The following is a 27,284-nucleotide window of genomic DNA, read 5'->3' on the forward strand; positions in this document are numbered from 1 at the left end:
AAAAATATTGTAAAAAATTCTATGTGTATATTGATTTTTAATTGATATTAACATTGATTATCTATTTCTTTTTAACATACATAGCTTTCTTAGTCATACGTCCACAATATAAGCCAAATATAAAAATTAATCCTAAAATGGAACAGAATACCACTATAAAATATTTCTTAGATGGTGAATATGATAGTTCATTTAATACATCCCCAAAATCTTCTAATACATTTATCTGAAACAATAAGCATTTGTTAAAATAAAACATTTTACAATTATAATTATTTAAAAACAATCTTGTAGAAATTATAAAAATATTTATTTTAATACACTATTTATATGCACATTTAATGCAATCTGCCAGTAAACAAGCTTGTTGTATACTGGGTTGTTTTTCAAGTAATTTAGGTACTTACAGAAGCAACATATTTATACATTTCCAATCTACTGGAAAGCTCCTTCTCACATTCCGTTTCTAATTTTCTATTACTATCATTGAGTATTATTTTTAAACATTTCAAACCTGTAAAGAAATTTAAAATCATTAATTGAATTTATTAAAAAATAGGTTGAATATAATCACATTGTAAATAATGTAAGATTGAGTAGTAATATCTGTGTTTCTTTTTGATCATCTTATGTGCTTGATATTTAATTTGTCCTTGCAAAGTAATTGGTCTTTTACATTATTACTAGCTGATCTTGGCATTTTGCATCTTATAGCCAACCAAATATATAAAAAAAGTATCCTACAAAAATAGAAATTATAAAATTATTACAACCAACTACCAGTTTGATATAATTGGTTTCCGATATAAGAGAAATATTGAATAAGTACTTTTTAAAAGAAAATATTTATAGACTACTATATAAGTATTTGATTGCAATTGAAATGTAAAGTTATCAAATTATAGATTTTCTGTTTAAAATTATTGTAGCTATCCAAATATTTTAACTTGCTTTAAAATTTAAAATCATATATTATTGTATAGTGTAATAATTTAAAGTATATTTCTTACGTCTTCCAGCGCCATGTTCGAGATCTTTGCAATACTTCAATAGGTCGAATGTACAAGCACGCTCTAAAAGTGGATCAACTTCAATATCAACTTCCGTTTCTTCTATTATCTGTACAACTTCTCGTGCACATTCTGGTGTTACTATTTTATGATGCAGTAGTGCATTCTTCAGACATTCTTCTACCTATTTGAATAAAATTTAGACAATGTAAATAAAGTTTATAGACAATATCAAGATGGGTCTCAAAAGTTAGTTTCCATGAACAGCACTACATTACCTAATTTGGATAAAACAATGTGTTGAAACATAACTATTTATCTATTTAAGCTTTAATTTTCTCGTTAATAGAATTTTTAGGTAAATGTTTCAAATTTAATGTTACTTTATATATGGTCCCATGTGGGTAAAAGCCTTAAAAAGTTTATTCAAAAATAATTTATTCATGTAGGACATTTTAGCCGCTTATGAACGTTTTTACATTATAATTTTTTCCCCTACCATCCACTTCGGTATATAGATCCAATTGAGAAGAACTGGCAATAAACTCAATTGAATTACTTTTTTTTTAAAAGCCAGATTATTTACAATGTATAGGTATTTGTAAAAGTGTCTATGTCTAACATTGAATGAAAATCCCGTGCAACTATTGCCAGTCACAACTATGCCACAGAATTTATATCTGTTTTATTACTGAACAGAAGTAATTATAATGTAAAAGATACACAATTATACAAATGATACCTATATTATTACTGTACCTGGCCATCAGAGTTTGTATTAGCATCATGTGCACAAATAGTTTTAATCTCTGCCTGACACAATTGCCCTAATAAAGGATCGAGACGATAATTCAATGCCTGTTCTTTCAATACATTAGCTAGTTCATCCTTACAGGATGTCGTAAGTTGTGATTTTCGGAACTTTTCTTTTAAGCAATATAATACTTTTCCTTCTAATTCAACATCTTGGGGTTCTAATGCTGTGAAATGAAAACAGTTTAATTTACTATAATATCAATAATTTATATATATATATATATATATATATATATATATATATATATATATATATGAGGATGGATAGTTTCTTGGCATTTAGTACAAATATGTCTGTAAAGTTTTGTGTAGAGGTTATTCATTTAATCTATTATAATTTGTTATTTTTATTATATTAAGCTGTGATAACAGCTATATCATAAAAAACATTTATGAAGTAATAAAAATTATATTTTCCTTGAAAATTAGATAAGCACTTGCAATTATTGCTATTTAAAGAAAATGTTATAACAAAAATTCATACCAATAACTTCTGAGCAAAATCTTTTTATATCATCTTTACATGCATTTTGTAAATTGTTATTAAAACGATAGTCCAAATTCTGCTCAATCAGTCTGTTTACAATAACCATTTTGCAAGTTTCGTCAAAATCTGGCTTTCGTCTATGTATCTGCAATAAACAAATTAATATAATATATTATATTGATAACAGATTGTTTTTCTATAAGAATGTTTAAAATAGTTACCTTTAAACATTCTAGTATTTTGGCTAGCTGAGTATTGTGGCAATACAGATCAATCATATCATTACAACTTGTTACTAAATGATAATCAATAGCATTGTCAGCGAATTCCTGTTTTCTTACTAAAAATATAGCTTTCCTGCACCCATCAGATAACTTTCCTCTAGCAGTTTGAAGACATTCCAATGCAGCAGATTCACCATGCTCAACAGTTCCACAGTGTATTTGTAAATCTTTTTTACAGGACTCTTTTAATTCAGGATCCAAATCTATGTTCTCCTTCTGTTGAAATAGTTGACTTCTTAATTGTTGACGACAATCTCTATAAATAGTGTGTTTTCTTCTAGTTATAGTGTCGTTTCTTACAATTTCACTCAAACAATTTACAACTTGGCTTTTAGTTTGTGCTTTAGGACAGAATCGGATAACATAGGATTTACAAGCATTTTTAAACTTCCTTGTAAACCTATAATTTTTTAATGCAATTAATTGTTCATGTTCAATAGCAGCACGACATTTTACATTGGCTTTAATTTCTGCATCATTCTTATGAGAGATTAAACATTCCATGATATCATCCTCATCTTTTTTACTTTTTAGCTCAGATGAACACAGCCTTTCAATAGGGACTCTACAGTTAATGTTGACAACTGCATTTAACTCTATGTGTCCACTCTGTGTTTCAGTGAAATTTGTAACAACTTCTTTACATTTAGGTGACAATTCTTTAATCTTCTTCTGTAAACAAAGTATTTCTTCTCCTTTGCCAGTATCTTCAAAACATAAATTTGCTAAATCATCAATACAAGAGTCTTCTACTTCAGGTAATAAGTCTACACTAACAGCTCTTTGTCTCATTACTCTTCTTACTTGTTGTTCACATGCTGGCTTTAAGATGCCCCTTAACTCTGAATTGTAAGCATAGTTGTATAAACAGGGTAGTATTAAAGGGTCATTTTCAGATTTATATTCACTTGTCTCAGCCCAATGAAGCTTTGCTTTACATTGGGTAACAGCATCATACTTACAAGCTTTGTACAACTGAGGATCAAGTTTAAAGTCTCTGGAGATGAAGTATTGTATCTGTAGCAAAGCGGTTTCACAATCATTGGACATGAGTTCAGTGCCAAGCTTCTCCATTAAACAAGACATGACCCTTCCATTGCCCCCATTTATTTCTGTACATGCTCTATCAACCACAGCTTTACAAGCCTTACGTAAAATTGGATCAACCCTCCAATCTTCCCCAGGATCAGCCTCTTGCACCAAAACTTCTAAAGATTTCTGACAAGCAACACTTATTCTTTTTTCCTTTCTCCTTCTAGGTCTAGCATGATCCATCAGACAGTGTATAGTTTTGCCACCAGTTTCAACTCCTCTACATAGATTTGTTATATCATTTGCACAATTTTGCATCAATTCTGGCGATAGTCTATAATCATCCATAAGCATTTTTCTATGATCATTCATTTCAGCAACACATTCATTGGAAAGTTTTGTGCTATTATCATTTCTAGTAATATTTTCTAAGCAAAACAAAATTTGTGCAAGTCTGACATCTTTGTCTTCTACAACACCTTTTCTGCAATGATATTTTCTAATGTCTTCCCTGCAAGCCTTCACTAAACCTTTGCTCATCCTGTAATTCATTACTACATTTCTTTGGTCATAGAATAATTGATCCTGACATCTTCTTGTCATTCCTGAAAATTAAAATATCAAGAATTTATATCAAGATATTATGATGTTAAAAATTAATAGTAATTATATTAACAGTGATAAATATTTCCACTTATATTAGGTAAGATAGGATTGTGTCAATATTGTTAGAATTTTCAAAGTAATAGAAGATACAAATCATATAAACTGAATACAAATGTGACTTGGTTCATAATTTTGTACTTATCTCATTACAATATCATTTAACTGATACCACAGATGAAATAAATTATAACTGTATGTATCTTAATCCATGTACACATTTTACACACAGAAGAATTTTATTTACACTACTCAAAATAGTATATTTTGTAGGCTTTGGCTTAAATTAGTATACATTGTAGGATTGCTTGTACAGCTTTCTTAGTGAAAGATTGCAATAAAGCTTTTTAGTAATAGGTATATTATTTTGATATATTGTGTGTATACTGGTCCCCTATACAAAGAGAATAGGGGTTGGTTTATGAAACCCTAGCCATAAATATTGTAAGAATAAAATTAAACAGTTTGAATATGACAGTTTTATAATTATACAGAATAACCAATCAGATAATTACAAATCATTCAAATGTGAAAAGATTGATAGTGAAGACTCTTCATAAACAAAACAGTATTATATGTTTAAGTAATAGGAGTGATTTTATTGAAAAGATAAATCCCACATACCTATTTCATTTTTATGGCTTACAAGACATTTGTACATCAACCATGAACCTGGTACTTCATCTGAGCAAAAGGTTTTTTGATCCAAATTGCATGCAGCAAACACAAGTTTGTCTAGCTGCAAAGTGTTATATTTCATTTCATTCAGTACTGTCATTTCGGACTGACATTCTGGTTTCAAGGTCTGCTCTTTAGTTAGCAGGCACTTCAATGTCTGAGTTTGAGACAAGCTTTTTGGGTCAGGTGGAATTCTACCACATGTCTGAGTTTGGATGTCATCATAACAATTTTTCAGAAAATTAACTGTAATTTGCCAATCATTAAAAATCAAAGATTCAATTTTATTAATCATTCTCCAACAATTCTTATTCCTTATACTGGGTTTCTTTTTCAAAATGCAGTCTATACCATACTGACTAGGGTTCAGGCAATCGGATATGACTGGATCATCGTGACACAGCTCCTTTAATTTGTCCTCAAGGAATGCATTATCGAGTAATTCCACTTGTCGTAGCCATATCTTATGTTGGCATGTAAATGGCATTTGTGTCTTGTTGTTACGGGTTGCATTCAGTGAGCACGATAGTATAGCGAGATTGTCGGTTAGGTGTGAACATTGTTTTTCTAATAAAACGCATCCACTCAACAAATCAAGACCACTGGAAGATTTAATCAAAATTCCCAAACCTTCTTGACTTTTCACATTGTCTACAAAGCCTGTCCATAGGTATAATAAACATAATAAATAATTTGTCAACATCGCGCCCCCGGCTTGTTATTACACGCAAAGACAAATATTAAAATCATTTATTTTCACATAATACGCAAAACTGACAATTTACGACTAAACAACACTTTTTTATAGCTGAATCTCAAATCTGATATAGATGTTTAATCACACATAATCGCAATAATGGACTTCTTTTAAATTAATATTCAACAATTGATAAATATTTTATTTCATTTGGTTATTATTATTACTGCAAACTACACTGTGTCTGAAAAGCTGTCAAAGTTACGTTACTAGGAAACAACAGCAAAACTGTCAATGTCACTACGTCAATTTTAAGTCGGAAAATGTTTACAAAAGGATGTACTTCTTTAGATAGTCTGTGAGATATCCTAATGAGTATTATCATCTATTTATTTAGTTTGTGGATGTCACTTTGTCATCTGTATCTTGTCATTTTGTGTTGTTTTCTGAATTCTATTCTTCTCTAAATCAAATTAAATTAATTTAATAGAATTGTGCCTATTACCATTGTATACTTTATTTTATCTAGTACTGAGTTTAATAGAAATGGAAGAATTTATTGAAGTAAATGAAATATCGGATTTTATTTCCTACATTCGCAGCGTAAGTGTTTATTCTTGATTAATTTTATTTCTCTCATTTGTCCGTATTCGGTATTTATTTACTACTACATTTTTATTAAGAACAATAATCTATTTATAGAGTTAAGTTCATAATTTTAAAGCATACTCATTCAGTGCTTCTATTTTGCAATGAATACACGTAAGAACAGCATAATCGTCCTTGTAATTTAAGCAGCTAGGTTCAAGGTAGGTAATAATAATTCGTTCAATAGAATACGCCGCAACCTGAGGCCGCATCGCGTACTCTATGACCCTGACACTCGTATCCGATTTAATTACCTTTTATTATGTTGCTCATGTGCATGATGCATAATGATGTTTCATAAATTGTATAACAATCATAGTATATTTTTCATTTTATGAATTATGTAAACATGCCTATTCTTGCCTTACATCTAATTTTGCAATGTAATTATATCTATACTCCTGCAATATATTTCATGTAATGTCAATGTAAGTCACATATTTAGTAAACAAACTTAGCATGAATTTTATTTAAAATAATAAAAATACTTGTAGAATAATATAGTAATATTACTATAATTTATTTATGGAAATATAAACATAGACAGTCTTATTAATTTAATGATATTATCAACTGATGACAATAAATACATTATTTTTTGGTTGTGTTGTTTACTTTAATATAAGTTAGCATTGCTAGCCAATATTTTTTTAATCTAAATATTTCATGAAATTTTTAGTACTAGAGTTTGAATCAGCTACTGAAAGTAATTGAATAAAACAAAATATGGTTCCCTATCAAACTTAAAATATATTTAACTCTTAATGTATGTGACTCTAAACTAAGAACAAATATTACTTCAGTGATTGCATACTGTTACTGGTTTTAGTTATTCTTTTATTGTTTCACAGTTGACACATAGAGTGTATTGTATTTCAAATAGGTCTAAAGTCCATAAAGGTTTTAACTCATACATATTCAAAATTCATTCAATAGTTAATATTGAATGTCACAGTTAGTGCTATCATATCATGTTTTTTTGTATGGTTTTCCTCCACCATAGGAGCAACATCGTATTTGGTACTATTTAATTGATATTAATAATTATTACTCCAATTATTCCCTAACCCCGCATATAATGTTTCTTATTTTTTGTTTTTTATATTTATTTCATTATATTTTTAAATCTCAATATACTATTTTAGAATTAAATTATGCTGAAATTAAGGGAAAAAAATAAAAAAACTATAACATAAAGAATGTAACTCTAACTACAATATTCACTTAATATAAATTTAGTTTCACCAGTGTAAATTTAAGCTTTACTTAAATTGGTTTCCATCTCCATGTGTCTATGGTCAAAGGTATCCTGGGCTGACTGGTATCACAAATATGTTTGTTTTGTTTGTCTGATTAATCCTCACCTCGTGATCCTCTACATCTGCTCCATCAACATATACCTTTACAAAAACTGAATGGAACATTCCATATTCATCCATAAAAATCCAGACTTACTTAGATAAACTAGACTTTTTTTATTGAGCAGTTTGGGCTATTGTAAGGTGCCTGTAGCATTGCAACTTACATAGATCTATTGTGTTCACACTTTTTCGAGTTTGCTACCTGAGATGGTTTTTATCTCTTCAGGATAAAGTGTAAACTTTCTAAAGGAGATATTTCGTTTATACTTCAGTGTACTACAACCACATAGGATGAGTAGTGGCATTTCTCTTCAGCTTGGAACACCAAATAAGACATATGCATCATTTGTTTTTTTTTTAAATATGTAATACCATCATCATCCAATATGTAGCTCTATTGTCTCTAAACTAATTAACTATCAGAACAAAGCATGTAACCAGTGCCAAAGAAGGAAGATTGTAAATATAGATTACATATACAATGTAAAGTTATTTTATTAGAAGAATAATATTTGGTATAAATATACATTATCATTGTTTCAGATTGAGTGGCGTGATCCGTGGCTAATAGCATTGTTATCATTCCATGTGCTAGTTACGGTTACATGTTTTTCAACTAGAAATTATGGAAACTTTCAAGTTATTCTTTTCATAATACTGTGTAAGTAGTATTTTTTTTTATCTACTCCACAAGTCTTTTACGGGTTATGCTGAGATAAGACAACTTTTGCCTCAAATCTTATGGATACTCATCAGACTGGTTTTATTAATTAAAATGTAGTGATTCATTTAATTATGCTTCGTAGCTATCGTATTAGTGACATTAAACAACTTCACTTACATTAACCAGTACCGTAAAGAAATTCAAAGTAAGAAGCTCAGTGTTAATATTTTCTAAAGAAAGGCGATTATACGAATGTATAATAAACGAAGTAGATTGCGCGAGTTTATATAAATAATTAATAAAATCAAAATGTGTCATTAGACCAACATGGAAATCGCTGACTGATATGTTCTAGTATGAATATATACAAATAAATAAAGCCTAAAATAGTATATATCCTGTGTTTATTAATATGGCAGATTTAGGAAATATAATTTAATTGCATTTCGACTACATAAGAAATGTAATAAGTACCTAATCGATTAATAATTATTATTCATCCTATTTTTTCATCACAGTTCAGATAAAAAGACATTCACCGTGCAATTAAGTCGTAACACTGGTAAGCATACGTATTTAGAAGCCAATTTACAGAAAAAAAGAACATTGTTTACCAAATACGCCACATGTAGAAAAACAATACCTATAAGTGGAAGTTAAGACGTGATCCTGACAAAATTACATTGTAGATGGCATAAAAACTGTGTAAGATGTCTTAACATAAACACTCTCTCACCTAAATAAAAGAATCGATTTTTATTAATGTATTGTTTGACGGATAATGATGTGGATCTTAGTTCAAGGACCCACTGGTATTCGCCTAGCTACATAGTAAATAAAAGACTGCCATCCAGTCTTCGACTTAAATGTCCGACAAAATAGAACACTTAAATTGTATTATATATGCACACGAGCTGAGGTCACGCTATTAGCTAATCTGAGTCTTGATACAGTGTGCTAAAGCCCCTTAATAACCGCAATAACTGGCAGACGGGACCCGCAAAGTGTATGAGAGTCCCAGATAAAAATAGACGTAGCAAGACGTATCAATGCACACGGCGAATTGTTGTTCTCTTGCTGTGACTTTATTTTTACTAGGCTAGTAATGATATATATGATTTACAAAAAATATGGATTTCTATCTATAGGAAAATGTTCCCTGGTGGTCGTCTTTAATCTATTCCAGGCTAAACCAAAAAATCCTGAGGAAGTACCTCGGTCTTCTTCTTTTTCTACCTCTAAACAACTGGTGTTTTGTGCTGTATAGCCTCGTATACCATTTCCCTGATACTGGTAACATAATGGTAATACGCTGTCTACTAGATTCGAACCTCTAACGATGTCCCATAGATTATATTCGTATACGTCAGTCACGAGTTAGCCTCCAGTCTCTCTATATAAGCTACCGCGGATTTGAACTACGTTCTTCAATCGTATCTATTTTGTTTGGGTTAAGCTATAAAGGCTGCTACTGCTAGCAAAGAATGCTCCCTCTATTGAAAGTTGAGTCCTATCCCTCCTAACTGAAGGCAGCGTGGCTCTGGTGGAATATCATTGGGATACCCGCGTTTTGGTTTTTGGAATGAAAAATTAATGGAAGTTTGTTGATAATAGTCGAACATACCATTATATGTTCTTGTTCTTTTATTCATAGAACGCGTGTGACTGAGCCAAAATGTCCGTACATCTGTTGTATATATTTATAACTTTGTATTAATAATTCTAATATTTTCTTATATGATCGTTAAATCGTAGTTTCTAATGTTTATAAATATACTCTTTACAAAAGACTTCTCACTAAATACTACCGACAAAATTATTGGTGGGTGTAAATTGTTTTAATGTGTTTCAAAAACGGCGCGTAGTCTACTGATTAGTATAGACATATGTACCTACATTTAGACAATCATGAATGATTATTTGTTAATGTACTCGCTGTACGCCTGTTTTGAATTATATACGCCAATGGTTTATTAAAAACTTGCTGTGCATTTGTTCTAGTGCTCCTGGTATACTTTTCGGAGAGCATAAACGAAGTGGCAGCAAAGAATTGGGCACTATTTTCCAGACAACAGTACTTCGACAGTAAAGGTCTATTCATATCAGTAGTCTTCTCCATTCCCATATTACTGAATTGTATGATAATGGTGGTAAGTTGATTACTTTATCTACTACATATTTCGGTGGTTGGCTATTTTTGTTTTATTTACATGTAGCACAAAAGCATTATCAAGAATTTTGATTAGTAATGATAAATTATCTATTGGTATGTCATAGGTAAATCAAGACACTTAATTTACAAGTCATACCATAAATATAATCTAAATATATATATGCTTATCGTAAATTATTTTGCCAACTAGGAATCGTATGATTTTGTAGTGATTTTATTCAACATAAATATGACGAAACAACTTATGCAACACATTTATTCAATGGATGTTCACCTTGCTGAAGACAATGTACTTGAATAATTTTTAGGCTTGTATTTGACCTTGTGTAAAGATTATATTTTAGCATTTTCTCGTACTATTCAATAGTCTTCTTTAACATACATAAATACATATTAAATTTAGACAAAAGTACGTAATCAATTCATGAAAATAGAATACTAGTACATATGCCAGCCACAGTCGCCGATAATAAAATGTATAATAAAATTAGTGAAATCTATTCGAAAACGCCTAGTTGCTATGGCAAACATATATCTGGTATATAATTATCATGAGTGTCGTGAAAATGGCCCATGAAGCGGTAAGGTTTTAAGAATATTTATTATTAATAAATATAATTGTTCAAAAGGGGACTTTGTTTAATAAACAGATTATGACTCTACGTTCTATCAATTTCAACGGAACGTATGTACTAAACTCGTACCTATTAGCAAATCGCTATTTTTAAGCACCTGACCTAACTTAGGTTATCGAAATATTCAGACTAGTAGGTATATACATTTGTGTTTTAATATGTATTTTAAAGTAGTATGAAAAATGGAATCGATTCTTCACCTCAACTCGTTAGTAAAATCATACGATTTATATGTTTAATCAGTTGGTCTTATTCATTACCACAAACGGTGGTGGTATGTGGACACTTAATACTACTAGTCCACCAGAAACCGCGTAACAATCAATAGTAAGATATAGGATTGGTATTTCTGTTTGGGATTGAATCCTAATGCAGTAATTTGACAGAGAATAAATGTCACCGACATAGCTTGACAAATTTGCATGCTAAAGTAGCAGTGGGTTGTTCTTGTCTGCCTTTGGACCGATAAACAATCAAGTGGGCGTGTTCTAGAATGGAGACCGCGCGTATTCAAACTAATGTACAATGATCTATGGCTAAATGGAACAACTGTATAAGTAAGGCTTATAACTGGACGGGAAGAGCTGAGGATCGAGCTCACTGGGAGAGGTCATTAATAGACTTCGATATACATCCTGTTAAAATGAGCCACATTAACATTCAGCCGCATTGAATAACAGGAAGCCCTATACATAATTTAGTACAATACGGCGTAATTCTAACTAGGTACTTGTACTGTTTTATCGTCACTCTCACGTTTTGTCGGAATCTCAATGAGCAACTTTACAAAACACTTGTTATAAAATTAATATACGTTTAGTAACACTACCAATTATAGCATTAAGTGGCGAAATACATTGGGGAAATGACGTGGAGAATGCATATGCAATGTATGCGAACATGTGTTACATTCTATAATAATTAATATAAGCTTAATATAACATGTTTTTTATTCTTTTATGGCTTAATCAATGGATAGGATAGAAAATATTTTAGGTTTTCATCCTGATCATTTATACAGAGAAATCCGCGGTCGGAAATTGGTGCAATAATGATATTACAAAAGTTCACACATTGTAATAACATTTTACATACTTTCGTTTCATTTTTTGGTCCGATAACATTAAAGGCAATATTGTTCTAAAAATCCATTACAGGGTTCATGGCTCTACCAATCAACACAAATAATGACAAATTTGAAGAAAGCACAGCTGAGACAGCGCTTGAAAGAGATGAACATGAACAGGGAACAACTCCAACATTTGAAGTCTCAGTGAACCGTGATGTATTGAGTCAATTATATTGTAGGTAAACATAGTGACACCGAAATATTTTTTCTATGGGACGCGGCGAGCGCTTTAGTCTAATGTTACCAAATTCAGTGATACAATTGTCTTGTTTTACTGAATAATAATATCTATCGATAACATATAGCCATTTAACTGTAGCATTGGCAGCCGTAATCGTGCTGAATGACCCCATAAAATGTTTAAAGGTGATATTAACTTGTCGTTCTTGCCGAAAAATCTTCGTTATTATTGCCATAATATTAAAAATGTTTTGACAATGACATCGAACAAAATGTGTCGCATTGCTGATACACTAGAATCTAATGTATAAGTTAACTCTTTAAATAGCGTGCCTATGCAGAAAATCTCTCGTATCTAACTTTAAAAACATTGTGTAACTGCTATAAACATTGTAATAAAGGGGCAATTGTATTCTATAATCACCAAGATCATTACCTACCAATATCATCACCAGCTTTAGTGATTTATCGTTCATACTAATCATACAGTATTTCATTTCACGCAGTAAACATTTTGCGATTAGGTATTTCATTTTGGATGTAGATTAAATTTGTAATATATCGATATAAAAACGTGCAAAGATGCATATCATAGAGCCTAAGAAAGAGAGACGTCAAATATGCAGTCTCTCAATTCTTGGATTACTATCATGCTAATCTTTGATTCATCGAAATCGAAATCGAATGTATAATATTTCAAATTTACTTACGCAACATTTATTGCATGATGATAATTCGTCTTTAATTGTCATTTATAAAATCATTGCTAATATTTGAACTCACGTTACTGTATTCTTTAAATTACACACATTTGCGTTCAATTAAATAAATCACAGAGTGGAATGCAATTTGACTATTTTATGTGATTTAAAATCGATTGCAGTAAAACTGGCGGACTTGTCGATTATTTCTTATAGGTATTTAGATGTCCGAAAATAACTAAACCAATTTTTAAGGTTATTACGTTAACGTTTGTAGTGATATAAACGTTCCTCGTTTTTCTTTATAGGCATATTGGATTTGACGTTCTTTCTGTGTTCTCAGATGTTTCGTAAACAGGGTATCCTAGTTCGTGAACCTAAAGCTATTTGTATGTAATTTATTGTTAATTGTGTTTATAAGAAGGTTATTTGTAATACAGTAGTAACCAATGAAAGTTTGATTTAGTAGAAACTCTTGTATCTTGTTGCACACGATTTTGGAAGACATGCCAATGGAATCTTGAATGATATCAACGAGACTATGTTGTGAATGAATTTGTTTATATTATAAACTTTATCATAGTCAAGATCACAGATAACATAATATTGTACTAGATAAGATACTGTTAGGGTTCTATTTTAAAACAGTGTTAAATTTAATTTTCAATTGAACATATGTGCAATTTTTTTATCCATCGATGTACAAATTTTATGTTCTTTATGTAGGAATGAATATATTTATATATCTATTATATAATTTTTTACTGAAGATCGATGACACGAAACAAAAAATTAATATAAGCCAGTCTATTTTGCAGAGCATTTTTCTCAAGCAAAAAGTCTCATTATATAATTTTTTTTTTTACTTCTTAGAATAATACTTTAATTATGTGCAATATGTCGCTAAAATAAAATTGTATTTTTCTACTAATCTACCACGAACTGTAATATCGTCGACGTATATGATAAAATCGATTGATAATAAAACGTAGTCTTTGAAATATTGGGGTCAATATACATCGTTTTGCGAACTTATACTCGATTTGACTAAAATATACCCATAATTTTTTTTTCAAAGCAATGACATCGATTTATTAATTAAAAAAAAGTAAATAGATATTTTGTATTTGGTCAGTTACATACTCACCGAACGAATTATAGATGTGTTTGCGATTACAATGTTTTATTTTCTATTCAATGTAATTTAAAAATTATTGTTATTGTTAAAATTTAAGCGCACGATGCGTTTTAATTTTTAATGCGGTACGACGTAAGTCCTTAGTGCCTTCGCATAAGTGATGTAGTGTGGGCGTATAGAATGTACGAGTTACTTCTATGCGATACATCTATTACTCCTACGCCGCGACTCACATTATAAAGGCACTTAACAGTAGTTGCCGATGACGTATGCATTCATAGGTTAACGAAAAACAGTAGTTCGGAGTAGGCTTAGTGCGTACGTTAGTTGTTACACAATTAATATTTTGTTTTAGTGAAATTTTTATTGTCCTTATTTATTCATCAAAATTAAAACGTCTTATTTTTAACTATTACTGATTTATTCTGATTTGTCACAAGTTTTTAATGTTTTGGCAAAATTAGTTTATGAGACGTTTGACCTTTTTGGGAATAAAAAAGATTAATAAATTGTAACATGCATAATAATATTTATCAGGTATTTTTATAATTTATCGTCCAGTAACATAATTAAATTTATAGTAGCAATCGTATAAAGTTTAATATGGCACATCACAATTATAGCGTAACGCAAAAAGAAATGGACGCTAAATTATAAAAGCTATTACTTCATTTTATATTATTGACGTGTTGTGTTGCCTCTAAAAAAAATTCTACGAATCATTTATCTGTTATCTATTGTTTATATTATTTCACTGTTCTGTATTCCCATAAACTAGGTATCTTTGTATTATTGTTCTAAGACCTTCTAAGACTTGACTCGGATCTTAATTGTTAATGAACTTATCTGTTTATAATTTTTACTTTAGGTTCCTCTTTTAATAAGGAGAGACGTGAGTAAATATATTGTTTTTTACCATGGTAGTGAATAAGGCACGTAGTTGTGTATTGTATAAATGGACTGTGAAGGCTAAGATTAATTACAACTTTAGACGGGAAAATAAAATTACTACGTTTTCATCATCATGACAATTGTTGCGACTTCATTCCGAAGTCGTAATCAGCGTAAGTACACAGTACTGATAAGAACTCTGAGTACGCCGTCACGCAAAATGAAAATAGTAAATTCATAACACTCTGTAGAACAGATTTTTTTTAAAATCAGGTACTGAATATTTCCCTAACTTTGAACTATTTCGCAATGTATAAATGTTGAAATAACGTTTCATGCTGTTGCTATCACCAATTTAAATGGTTTGTCCTATTTTTTACTTTTTTGTTGCCGCTGCTTCGTATTGGCTATTCCGAATGGTCTCATCGTTCTATCTCATACGTAATCAGACACCGGCAGTCAAATGATTAATCACTTACGATAATATGAAGCAAATAAATATAGATTAGGTCTACGATTGTAAATAAACTTGCATAAATATAAAATAAGCCGTATATCTTACAAGTTGGAAATTTGACTTAAGCTCAATTTTAAACGTTGCAAACTTTGCCTAAATTAGATACATTATTCTTGCCAATTATCGTATGCACCACGTAGTATAATAATAACGGCTAAATGAAGTGCCTATAGTTTTGTTACAAGATTAATACTAATTAAACTAAAAAAGATACGTATTGTTTATAGTTATTTTATAGATAATCAGATTTTTAAAGTAAATTATTAATTTGAAAATATCTTTTAAATACTGCAAAAACTACATTTGAGCATATTCAGCATTTCACGTCAGTCCACTGAGCGTTATTTTTGGGAACACGTTGATAAGGCAAGGAAAATGATAAGGTGTTAAGTGTTCTTACGATTTTTAAGCATAATTCTTATGCAGCTTTAACGTCACACGGGCGGCGCAATCAGTAATATAAGATCCGGGACCGCGTATCTTGTGCTGAGAGAATATTGTAGTTTATCATCCAGTTTAATATAGGCATATAATGGTATCAACAGATTTTGTCATTTACGAAATAGGAGCATATTGATATTTTTATAACGCAGAATTCAAACATAGTACCTATGTGTCGTTAGTGGCGATCTTTATAAATAGAATAAAATATTATTATGATGCCGTAATTACATAATGCCATAGATTATCTTCGTGTCGCTTTTTTTTATACAGATGAGTTTCTGATAAATGGTACCATTATAAGGTACATAATAGAAATTAGCCTACATATGTTGTATACTACATATAAAACGATAAATGTTTTTCTACCAGTTATGAGACATTTAAATTGTTCTTTAAAGGCCGTCTCAGACATATGTAATGTAAATCTGTGTCCATATTTAATTTAGTATTATAAATCATATATTTTGATATGTGATGTAAAAGTACATCGTAAGAGGACAATGACGAAAATTAATACTGGTTCAAACATGAAAATGTTTGACAATGCATATATTTGCAATATAACTACCATATTTTTTACATAAGTTAATTTTAATAAAATCCATATCTAACTCTGTTGGTACCTTCATAATAAGAATTATTTTTGAAATGTACGTAGATTCATTTTCGTGAAACTTACCATCAATACAATACTTATATAAGCTTACCATCCATTTGATTCATATTGCCTACCTAACTATAAGTCATAATATTAACATAAGTAGACTACAGTAAAAAATATAAATATATTGTTACTGAAAATTATATTAAATGATGTATTGTAAACATAATCATTCAGACACTCGGATCATTGTTACCTCTTTTTTCGCGAAAATACACTCTCAATTGCCTCATAATCTACGGCCTTTTCCCCAATGGGGTGGACAATATTAGTAAATACAATAGACATCAATTATTACATTATAATTAAGTGCCATAGTTTACAAATACGCTGTAGTATTGTCTATATAAGTGTATATTTATGACATGTATTTAGTCTCGAAATGGTATGTTGTTAATATTAATTTTATATTCTGCGGAGACTGTATATATCGCAGCCTTAATACAATACGGCATTAATTAAAAACTACATATTTTGGGAAAACGACTCTATTATTCTGATTTTAAAGTCCAGTTCCTAAAATTTATGAGTATTGTATAAAAACGTGTGTCGTGTAGTTAGGACTATTCATTCACAGGTCTATTTTATTCTTTATACACTGTTTATTTTTGTTTATAATGGGGTTTTGTTGTGAGCCGTGTGAAAGTTTATAGTCAAATATTTACGAGTTTTAAATGACTAAGTAGATAGTTCTCTATATAATGTACATCTACAACAATAAACTCCACAAAATTCTAGCATTAATACTAAGTAGGCTATGCAAGTAATTTCTTCTGTATAGTTACAAGAACAATCCACGTAACTTAACGGGAATGTGCGAGTAATTGCAACGTTGCAATATTTAGATAGGAAAGCTTCTTAAATCATGAAAGCTTTAGTAGAATAAGCAACAAACCTAGTTGTTTTTTTTTCTGTATGCATAATGACTCTTATGCCTTTTAAATTTTACTCCTATTTTTTTTTAATTTGTAAAATATATCTTTGTAATTGAATAATTTGTTTATTGTAGCGATAATATTTTTTTATTTTTTTAATTCGAAATTAGAAGGACACGCCTAGACAATGGTAATAAATTACTACCATAAACTAACGTCCATCGCTTAAGAAATATTGTTAATAATTAATATAATATGTATATTTAAGAGAACGTGTTGCTTTTGAGTAACAAATGGAAGACTGAGTCGTAGTGTGATTATGTGATTTTTGGGAGTCATTACTTTAAGTTTAATGTTTGCCTAGATACTTAAATAATATGTATTTTTATATTTTGTAAACTAATGAATAGACGAGTCTGCCAACATTCGCGTATTGAAGTGAAGTGAAATTAACCATGCTAATGATAGTCCCTAATTGACTGCAGATGGCAGCACTTTGCTTCTATCTGTATCTCTGTATCTCTTATCTTCTATTCTGTATGTTATACATATGCCACAGACGATACCAAATCACAAAGAAATGTTTTTTATTTTTTAATATTAAAAATATTGTATTTAATTAATATTTAAAAATAAAACATTTTAGTCGAATAGTGGCTAAAACGCAATTGCTTTTACTGGTTCTGAAAACTATTAAATGACAATCAATGTTGTTGATACATATGTGGATTTTTAAGGACTGCGGACATTGGTTAATTATTTCTAAAGAATTACCCAGAAAATGATAATGTTTAGCAAACTGATACTAATTTAACATGTTACAGTGATTTCGTTTCTGTACTAAACCGCAATAATCAAAATATTTTACCGTTCGTTGGCAGATATTGTTTGCTATATTGGTTTATTTTTATATGTATATTAAAAAGGATATTGCAATAATGTTCAATTAGGCTTGAAGTGTCAACACCAATACGTATGATTATTGTAGTATGTAAGAAGAGTATGGATGAAACTTTACCGGTAAATCCTCATACTTGTGTACTCAAATAGGTGTGACTACGAATTGAGCCATGTTTTGTTTGATATTAAGAATACTTGAAACCTAGCTAAACGTGTATTACCACCGAAATTACACGCGAATGAATATATATATATTGAAACAATAAAAATTGTGACCTACTTCTAATTCAAATATATAGTCAGATTAATCAATAATGAATATCTAATAGCATACTATGATATCATATGTATATGTTTTGATATACAAACGGTGTATTGGGCAATAAGTATGTATCTATATAAATCTAGGTGACAGTAATTGAGACGTAGTAAGAGGTATGTATAAAATGTTTGTTTACTGAATACTATTTAGCCTGCAGATATAAAAAAATATTGAGGTTTGGGCAACGAATGTTCTTCTGATGAAAACGTCAATTTTGTCAGTTACCTAATACAATTTCATCACGATAAACAATCATTTATATATTTTCGAAATTTTAAGTTTCGTTGTTTAGGAGCAGAGACACAAAACAATAACGAATCTTTGAATTCTTTGATTTGGACTTTCGCTCCTAAACATCTTCATTCTGGTCCCAAAGTTGTTGAAATTGCTAGTTACTGAGCAGTTAATATCTTTAATGAAGGTTTTCAAGGTATTTTAAAAGTTATGTCGATTATGGGATGCCCTGTTGGTCGTGAAGCCCAAGCGTATGTTGAGAAACGGGATGAAAAGCGAATCTTACGCTCTGAGCGGCGCGTAAGTGATGTCGTTAAACAAGCCAGGATTGACTCAAGAGCTGAACAATCTGCTTTAAAAGAGTTTCACGAGGAAGAGGAAGGAATATATATCGCCGATTGAGAGTAAGTTGATATTTTAATAGTTTTAACGGACTTGAAACTTTAAACGCGTTTTTCTCAAAACTGTGTTTTTCAAACTTTCCTCCATTGTATCTCAGAAACGGCTGGACCGAATACTTGAAATTTACAGGGCACACTCAATATATGTATACTATTATCAATCGAAAATTTTCAAAACTTCGATTTTTTTATAGCAAAAAACAAAAAAAAAACTAATTTGCAACTTTTATTTCAAATGTCTATCAAAAATATTTTTTTTATATTCATTTGATTATTCATTCCGTGCTTTTAATACAAATTCGTTTTTTTTTTTTTTATTCAGCCGGAATCGTGGAGGAAGTGGGAGCTCTTTTTTTCGAGGCGGGGGTGTTCAGAGCGCTGTAACTCTAGTTTGACTGAATATTTTTTAGCTGAAATTTTATATTAATACTGTCCAAATATGTGTTAATAAATGATAAAAAACTTGAAGCTCTAAATATTTACTGGTCGTAGAAAAAAAATCCTAAAATATCCCTAAAAAACAGGCCGTCACATAGGAAGACCCCCTTAAATACATCTTATTATAAAAATATACATATATATTCTTTAACTATCTGTATAATGTGTTAATCATATTAATTCGTATATTTTTGAGGTATTTTTTTCACAACCAGAAAACGTTTGTCTCACAGATGGTAAGTGCTTAAATAAAACAGCACAAGGACCTAAACGAAAGACTAAATGAGAAAATAGAGTCAAACAAACTTCGCCGTTCATACGACAAACTTGGATTGTACTGTTAATTAAACACTAATGCTATTGGCGATAATTATTAGTTTCGTACTTTTTATGCCCATTGATATAGCATCTCAGTAACTAGCAAAACATCCCTTGACGTAACTCACAACTCACACTGTTGTTAACTTCCACTGCATGATCTTGACAGCATCCCTGTTCTAGTACGGTATCGACAAAGTGATATGCAATAATTGTAAGTTAGTAGTCCGTTGACAAAGTGATTACTTGCTCAGTTCCCTGTTGTATCATATCAATTAGTGTAGAGTCCTTTGCCTATTAATAATATTAGTATCTGCATAATTAGGTATATTGTTTTAATCTATTCGAACACCAAAACGGGATCTATTAAACATTGTCTACTTATACGTTATACACCATTCAAAGCAATTTTTTCCTTGACCTCTTTCATCATAAGTTTGACCAGATTTTCTAAGTCTACTTCTGGTTTCCAATTCCAGTCACGGCGTGCTTCGCTGTCGTCAAACACTTGCGGCCATGAATCAGCTAAAAATTAAAGAAAAATTAGAATCCCCGAACAAAACAAAAGGTTTTATATATTTTATTGTATAGATCTTCTATTAAATTAAAAAAAGTGTTTTATTCGTAAAAATTAAATTAGAGTGAAACTAAGATTGACTGGAGGAACTATCATTTGCGGAAAAAATAACAAAAACACAAGAAAACATGCGTAAAATAATATAAAACAACCTACTTCTTTTTTAAGTCTCATTAAAATGGTTTAGTCTTAGAAAAAATACTTTATTTACAAAGTAATTTTTATACATAGAGATCAATAAATATAGTTTATTAAGGGTCAGTCATAACTCAGTCATCTATTGTAGTACATATTAAAAATAGAAGTTATTTCTTAATTATAAAATATTCCCGTATCTATATCTTGTACTTATTTAAATTACTGGATGTGACATCGTAACACCGCAGTGCACAAAACAGCGAATCGGTGGTATTGTAGTATTATAGATAACAATATCTAAGTATTGTAATTATTTAATGGAGGTTCTAATTTACTCACCAATGTCTTGCCTACTGTCAGGTCTATAAGTAATCTTCAAATCTGATACATGACGCGACATGGCGTCCACTAGCTCTTCAGGTGTAAAACTCATAGAGGTCACATTATATACTCTCCTAATAAGCTTCGTATTGGGTACTTCTAGAAACTCCGACAATGCTCTGAGAGCATCCTTCACGTGCATCATTGGAAGCCTCGTGTCCGGCTTCAAGTAGCACTCGTATTGCCCTTTCCGAAGAATGTCATGGAAAATTGCTATAGCGTAATCTGAAAACAAAGGTACATTGCTGTTTACGGTTGGGAAATTACGGCATTCTGTAATGTCTATTGTATAACGAAATTTATGACATGTGTGTTATTTTCAAGCGAATTTAAAAACAAGGTTTATGTGACGAATGTATTTTCTCTGCGTAGGTATTTTTCCGTTAATAATTTTAGAGGATTTGCTCAAATGGCTGATGTTCCCGCGGGAAGTAATTGATCATCTTTGGACGCCGTCCTTAACTACGGGGTAGCAAGCACTACCCCGGATTTGTAAGGAAGTTAATGATTGCGTCCAAAGATGATCGAATTGGCTATAGACCATATAGATCGACCGGATGAATAAATATTTTTATTTGTAGAGAGACGAGCTCTTTATAAAAATTATTCTTTCAAAACAATATTATTATTAATTGTATTGTACTACCACTTAAACACACTAGATTCGAAATCGGCTGTTTATTTTATGTTGTTTCGATTTCATCTTTTAATGGTGTGAACATTTATGTTAATTAGGAAACCGAACAGAATTCTAATTAGGGAAACGTCTTTGTGTACTTTTATATAGAAATAATTAAGTAGTGCTTATCATTTAACAGCAAGAGCGTAGTGTACATCTCTATGCGGTTCATAGTTGTTCATTGATTATATTTTTATGTTTAATTGAAACATCTACGCAGGACTCACAGTTCCCTTATTTAGGTATATTGCAGAAACTGTAAATAGTCGTATGCAGTCTAGCCCATTCCAGTCGTCAAGCAGTTTGCATTGTGAACTGTGTGTAGGTTGTAGGATGCTGCTTAGACATTGAAATTACAGGGTAAGAAGCTTGACATGGGAGTTCTCTAGAATGGCAACGCATGAGTGGTTTACGGGTGTTAAATATAACACCCGTAAACCACTCACCGTACCGTAGTGTTGTTCATGTACCTATGTATATCTATAGGTAATGGTTACCGATTGCCATTAGGTGGGCTGTCTCAGCTTGTTTAGCAGACCAATTAAATATATATATATATATATATATATTATGGAAATTAAAACACAGTTGAGTTTATGAACTATTGACCATTAGCTATGGTCTAATTTCATTACCTGTTCGCAACGGTACTCTTATAGGTAGGTATAACGCTTTTTTCTTTATAGAAGTATTATAAATGAAGGTTTTATTTTGCATATGGGGAAAATGTACTACACTAAATAAATTTAACCCAAGTACCCATAAATAAAACTCTTAACTTGATACATATTTTATAATAATGTGAACCAGTCATATTTAATAAAAATGAAAATATAAAGCCGGTAATGTTAAATTAAATCAGGTGAGCATACCTGTTGTACCGCCGCCGGGCGGGTCGCTTGATATAACTCCAGGAAACCTCAGACATCTGAAGTCTAAACCAAATCTATAGAAATAGTATTCACCCAGCAACTCCGCGTGTACTTTAGAAACACCATATATTGTTCTAGGTCTTTGTATAGTTACATTCGGCGTAGGGTTTCTAGGAGAATCAGGACCGAACGCTCCTATCGTGCTTGGCACAAATATTCTAAGTTTATATTGTTTTGCTAATTCTATAACGTTGTGCATTCCTTCTATATTGACTCTGACTGCTAACGGAACGTTTTGCTCCCCTATTGCGCTAAGTAACGCTGAAAAATGTATTAGCCAATCAACCCTATGGTCCACTACAATTTTCTGAAGCCCTTTAAAGTCTAAAATATCTACGAAAAGATAAGGGCCATCGTTGACGATATCGCTTGTTGGTTTTATTATATCGGATAGTATGACGTTCTCGGTGCCGTATTTTCCTCGAAGATACTTGGCACACTCGACTCCTAGTTGGCCTAGTCCACCTGTAATGAAAAAATAATTCATATAGTACACGACAAGCGTATAGTTTTTTCAATAATTGTCGGATAATGTTTTTATATAATTAAGCTTAACTTTACTACTCTTTGAGTAATAATAGGGGAAGACGCCGAATTTCCGGTTCCCCCGAGACGCCGGACCGAGAGAGAGACCGGATTTATGAATCCATATTTGTTAATATAAAAGTACTGAATATACTTATAATAGTATGTATTTTCCCGCTTATCTGTAATAATATAACATAACACAACATTCACTCAGCACTTTCGTATAATTGCATACCTGTCAGTTTTATTATGTTGTTGTAGGTAATTACTTGTTATTGCATTTTAGTAAACATGGAATCATAACAACGTAATAGGTAAAGGTAAACAGTAAACTTACATAATACTACTGCGTATTTGCACAGAATTACTATTTTAATAGTCTTAGTTCTCAAATAACAAACAAATAACGTAGGAAAATAAATGACGATGAATAATAAGAGTATAGGTTGGAAAAACTAGTAGGTAATAAGATTCTGCTTATTTTACTATGATACTAATCGTAAGAAAGAAATCAAACCGATTAATTGACATTAAACTAAAATCGTACTTATTATTATGCGATTAAGTAATTACTTATAGGTATTCCATCTATAGACTAATTTTTAATTATGCAGTTCTAGGTACTACATTAACATTAAGTAGTAAGTAATATTGTCAAGAGTCGGATTATGTATCATCAGTTTTGTACGATATATGGCATGTTTATAGTTATTAACATAAAATATATTTAACAATTTCCTTTTTTGAAAAATGAGAGGGAAGAATCTTAGCAATAATTTTGGGTTTCAAAACAGCCATAAGATTGTTACATTATGACCAGAAAACGGCTACTTTCCAGTGAAGGGTAGGGGGGCGTTATATTCGATATATTTCTAATAATGACGAACTTGACAGCCTCCACGGAAACTAATTTAGCTTTCTCTGTAATATGCATGACCTTTGGGTAACGGGCATTGTGTTGGTATCGTTGTCACTGAAATTCACACTTGAACAAATAATTCTGTGTTTTGTATTTAACTCATACAAAACAGATGTTGTCTGTTTTGTATGATTTATTATTATTTAAGTTTAAAGTAGAGAAATTGATGTTATTTGATTACGTAATATACAGAATTTTAAGTCTTAATTTAATGTCTAAACCTAATTACTGAGAAAGATATAACTGAAATCATAAAAATACTTGTTTTGGTGTTGTTTATATACAAAATAATATGAATAATGAAATAAAACATACCTATTATACAGAAAAATTACAGATACAGTTTCTATACGTACCTACCTACTTCGTTTAAAACCGCGGATTTCAGACGTGCGTGTAGATGGATTTCTTACGTAGGCACCACGCATATTTTATAGTACGAGATCCCGCTGCAGAATCAGTGTACTCATCGAGTGTTTGCTGAAAACCAAATTTTTACACATATTTATCATTAGGAGAATTTATATCTACCAGGTTGCCTATCAAAATGTGGCCGCTAGTATTTTTAATTAAATTATTAATAATTCATAATCCGTAAGAAATTTCATTGACTTGTTTTTTCAGTAAAATGTTGTTTACTTTACGGCAACATCTATAAAGACTGGGAAAAATCATGGTTGCCGTTGCGCACCTGGCCGCACCTCTTCGCAGCCAGGTGTACACAGGTATGGTTTTATTACATTTATACACCCACAACGTACATTCATAATTTATATATCAAATTAAAGCTAATTTTTTTCTGTTTATTATCATATACGGTTGCCTAATTAAATCTGGCCGCAAATAAGGGTTGCTGGCTATTAAATATAGTAAATATTAAAAGTAGAGTGAAAGAGAGCTAGCGCGTAACACCACTAGTCAAACGAGGATAGCGATTGCCAGCTGTCGGACAGTTTAAAGCCATTGCGCATGCGTCAGATGCTAGTGTTCTCAATGGATCAGTTGCGACTTTTATTCTAAGTTAAAAATCACGCTGTTTTGGAGTACGTAATACACAACATAATATATTGCTGTTTCATTTGTGCATCGAAAAATTATCAATCTCATCAGTGCGAAATAAAATTTATAAAGATGAAGGCGTGTTTTCTGTGCGACAAAAAATGCAATGTACTAGACTTTGATAATGCTTCATTTAAAAAGTGTTCTCTAATGTTATTGTTTGGTTGTAAGAAAATATTTAATTTTTTATTTTGAAAAGAAAGACGTTTCTTTTGGAGTATTTATTATTTTGAGGCGTACCTACTATTGTTTGAATCGGAGGTTGAGAACAATAGCATTTGACGCATGCGCAATGGCTTTAAACTGTCCGACAGCTGGCAATCGCTATCCTCGTTTGACTAGTGGTGTTACGCGCTAGCTCTCTTTCACTCTACTTTTAATATTTACTATATTTAATAGCCAGCAACCCTTATTTGCGGCCAGATTTAATTAGGCAACCGTATACGATAATAAACAGAAAAAAATTAGCTTTAATTTGATATATAAATTATGAATGTACGTTGTGGGTGTATAAATGTAATAAAATACCTGTGTACACCTGGCTGCGAAGAGGTGCGGCCAGGTGCGCAACGGCAACCATGATTTTTCCCAGTCTTTATAGATGTTGCCGTAAAGTAAACAACATTTTACTGAAAAAACAAGTCAATGAAATTTCTTACGGATTATGAATTATTAATAATTTAATTAAAAATACTAGCGGCCACATTTTGATAGGCAACCTGGTAGATATAAATTCTCCTAATGATAAATATGTGTAAAAATTTGGTTTTCAGCAAACACTCGATGGGTACACTGATTCTGCAGCGGGATCTCGGACCATTTACGTTAACTTTTATAAAAAGTTTAGCGTTGCCCTTGAATCGCAGAATAATTATTCAAAAGCAAGTTTGCCAATGATTTTTGCCATTTAACTATTTGATTATAAGATTTGGTACATTTCCATATTGAATTTTATTATTATCTACAGTATGATCATGAAATGTAGAGTCTATGTTTTATATAAAAAAAATTGATACGTGTATATCTTAGTTATTTATTGAGTAGATAGATATGTACATATTAAAATACATCAAACGTAACATTCGATATTAAAACAAAAACGATAGCTAATATAAGTATATAATAAATATATACATAATAAATGGAATAAGATACTCCACTCTCTTAATAAATAAATCCCGATCACACAATGCTTATTTTATTACCGAATAGGCGAAACGAAAAGCACGGTTTTATAAATTTAATTTAAAATTTACGATTTCACTGTACGATTCCTACTGAATAAAATGTTATATTATCGTATTATACGTATGTACAGGTTACTTAACACAGCGTAACGTTGCGATAAAGGCATTTTCATTCACTCAAGAAAACAATTTCTAATGAAATAGTTGTAGGTAATTATATTATTTTATGAATACAGTTATGTATTATGACTTGGGTAACATATATTCTACTTTCCATTTCTGTCAATATTGGCCATAAAAGTTAATAAAAACATAACTTACCTGTGATTAGAATTTTCGGCTTCTTTGTCAAAGCATCTACAGAATACCGTCTAATGTGTATCACAGAATTTTTGCAAAAATTCCTAACTAACATCATTAGTGTTTCTTGATTTATGTTTTAGCTAAGTTAACCGTACGATAAACCTACTGACTTATAACAGAAAAGGTTATTAACTGGGCACAGTAATGGGGCCTGTTCCGATAGGCGCAGAAACAGGTTGTGCGGCTAGCTCTACGTAAAGATGAAATCGTATGAACAGCCGTTA

At 30.9% G+C, this 27,284-nt stretch overlaps 3 protein-coding genes across 3 annotated transcripts; 1 reads left to right on the plus strand and 2 right to left on the minus strand.

Annotated features, from left to right (window-relative positions):
- Positions 1-8: 8 nt before the first annotated feature.
- On the minus strand, positions 9-5,895 carry LOC131852669 (Golgi apparatus protein 1). Its single transcript, XM_059203382.1, has 7 exons — positions 4,917-5,895; positions 2,535-4,234; positions 2,311-2,458; positions 1,770-1,990; positions 1,011-1,194; positions 408-514; positions 9-226 (listed from the first exon to the last, which is right to left on the minus strand). The coding sequence occupies exons 1-7, from the start codon at positions 5,671-5,673 to the stop codon at positions 62-64; spliced, it is 3,282 nt and encodes a 1,093-aa protein (XP_059059365.1). The 5' UTR covers positions 5,674-5,895; the 3' UTR covers positions 9-61.
- A 301-nt stretch (positions 5,896-6,196) lies between these two features.
- Positions 6,197-15,427, plus strand: LOC131852604 (transmembrane protein 18). The gene is made up of 4 exons (XM_059203291.1): positions 6,197-6,270; positions 8,220-8,337; positions 10,342-10,490; positions 12,306-15,427. The coding sequence occupies exons 1-4, from the start codon at positions 6,214-6,216 to the stop codon at positions 12,423-12,425; spliced, it is 444 nt and encodes a 147-aa protein (XP_059059274.1). The 5' UTR covers positions 6,197-6,213; the 3' UTR covers positions 12,426-15,427.
- A 4,712-nt stretch (positions 15,428-20,139) lies between these two features.
- Positions 20,140-27,213, minus strand: LOC131852660 (L-threonine 3-dehydrogenase, mitochondrial). The gene is made up of 4 exons (XM_059203370.1): positions 27,019-27,213; positions 22,945-23,469; positions 21,352-21,618; positions 20,140-20,822 (listed from the first exon to the last, which is right to left on the minus strand). Exons 1-4 carry the CDS (start codon positions 27,113-27,115, stop codon positions 20,686-20,688), a joined length of 1,026 nt encoding a protein of 341 aa, XP_059059353.1. The 5' UTR covers positions 27,116-27,213; the 3' UTR covers positions 20,140-20,685.
- Positions 27,214-27,284: the final 71 nt, after the last annotated feature.

This window comes from Achroia grisella, unplaced genomic scaffold, assembly GCF_030625045.1.
Source record: "Achroia grisella isolate CSIRO2021 unplaced genomic scaffold, CSIRO_AGI_Agris_v1 utg856, whole genome shotgun sequence".
Classification (NCBI taxonomy): domain Eukaryota; kingdom Metazoa; phylum Arthropoda; class Insecta; order Lepidoptera; family Pyralidae; genus Achroia; species Achroia grisella.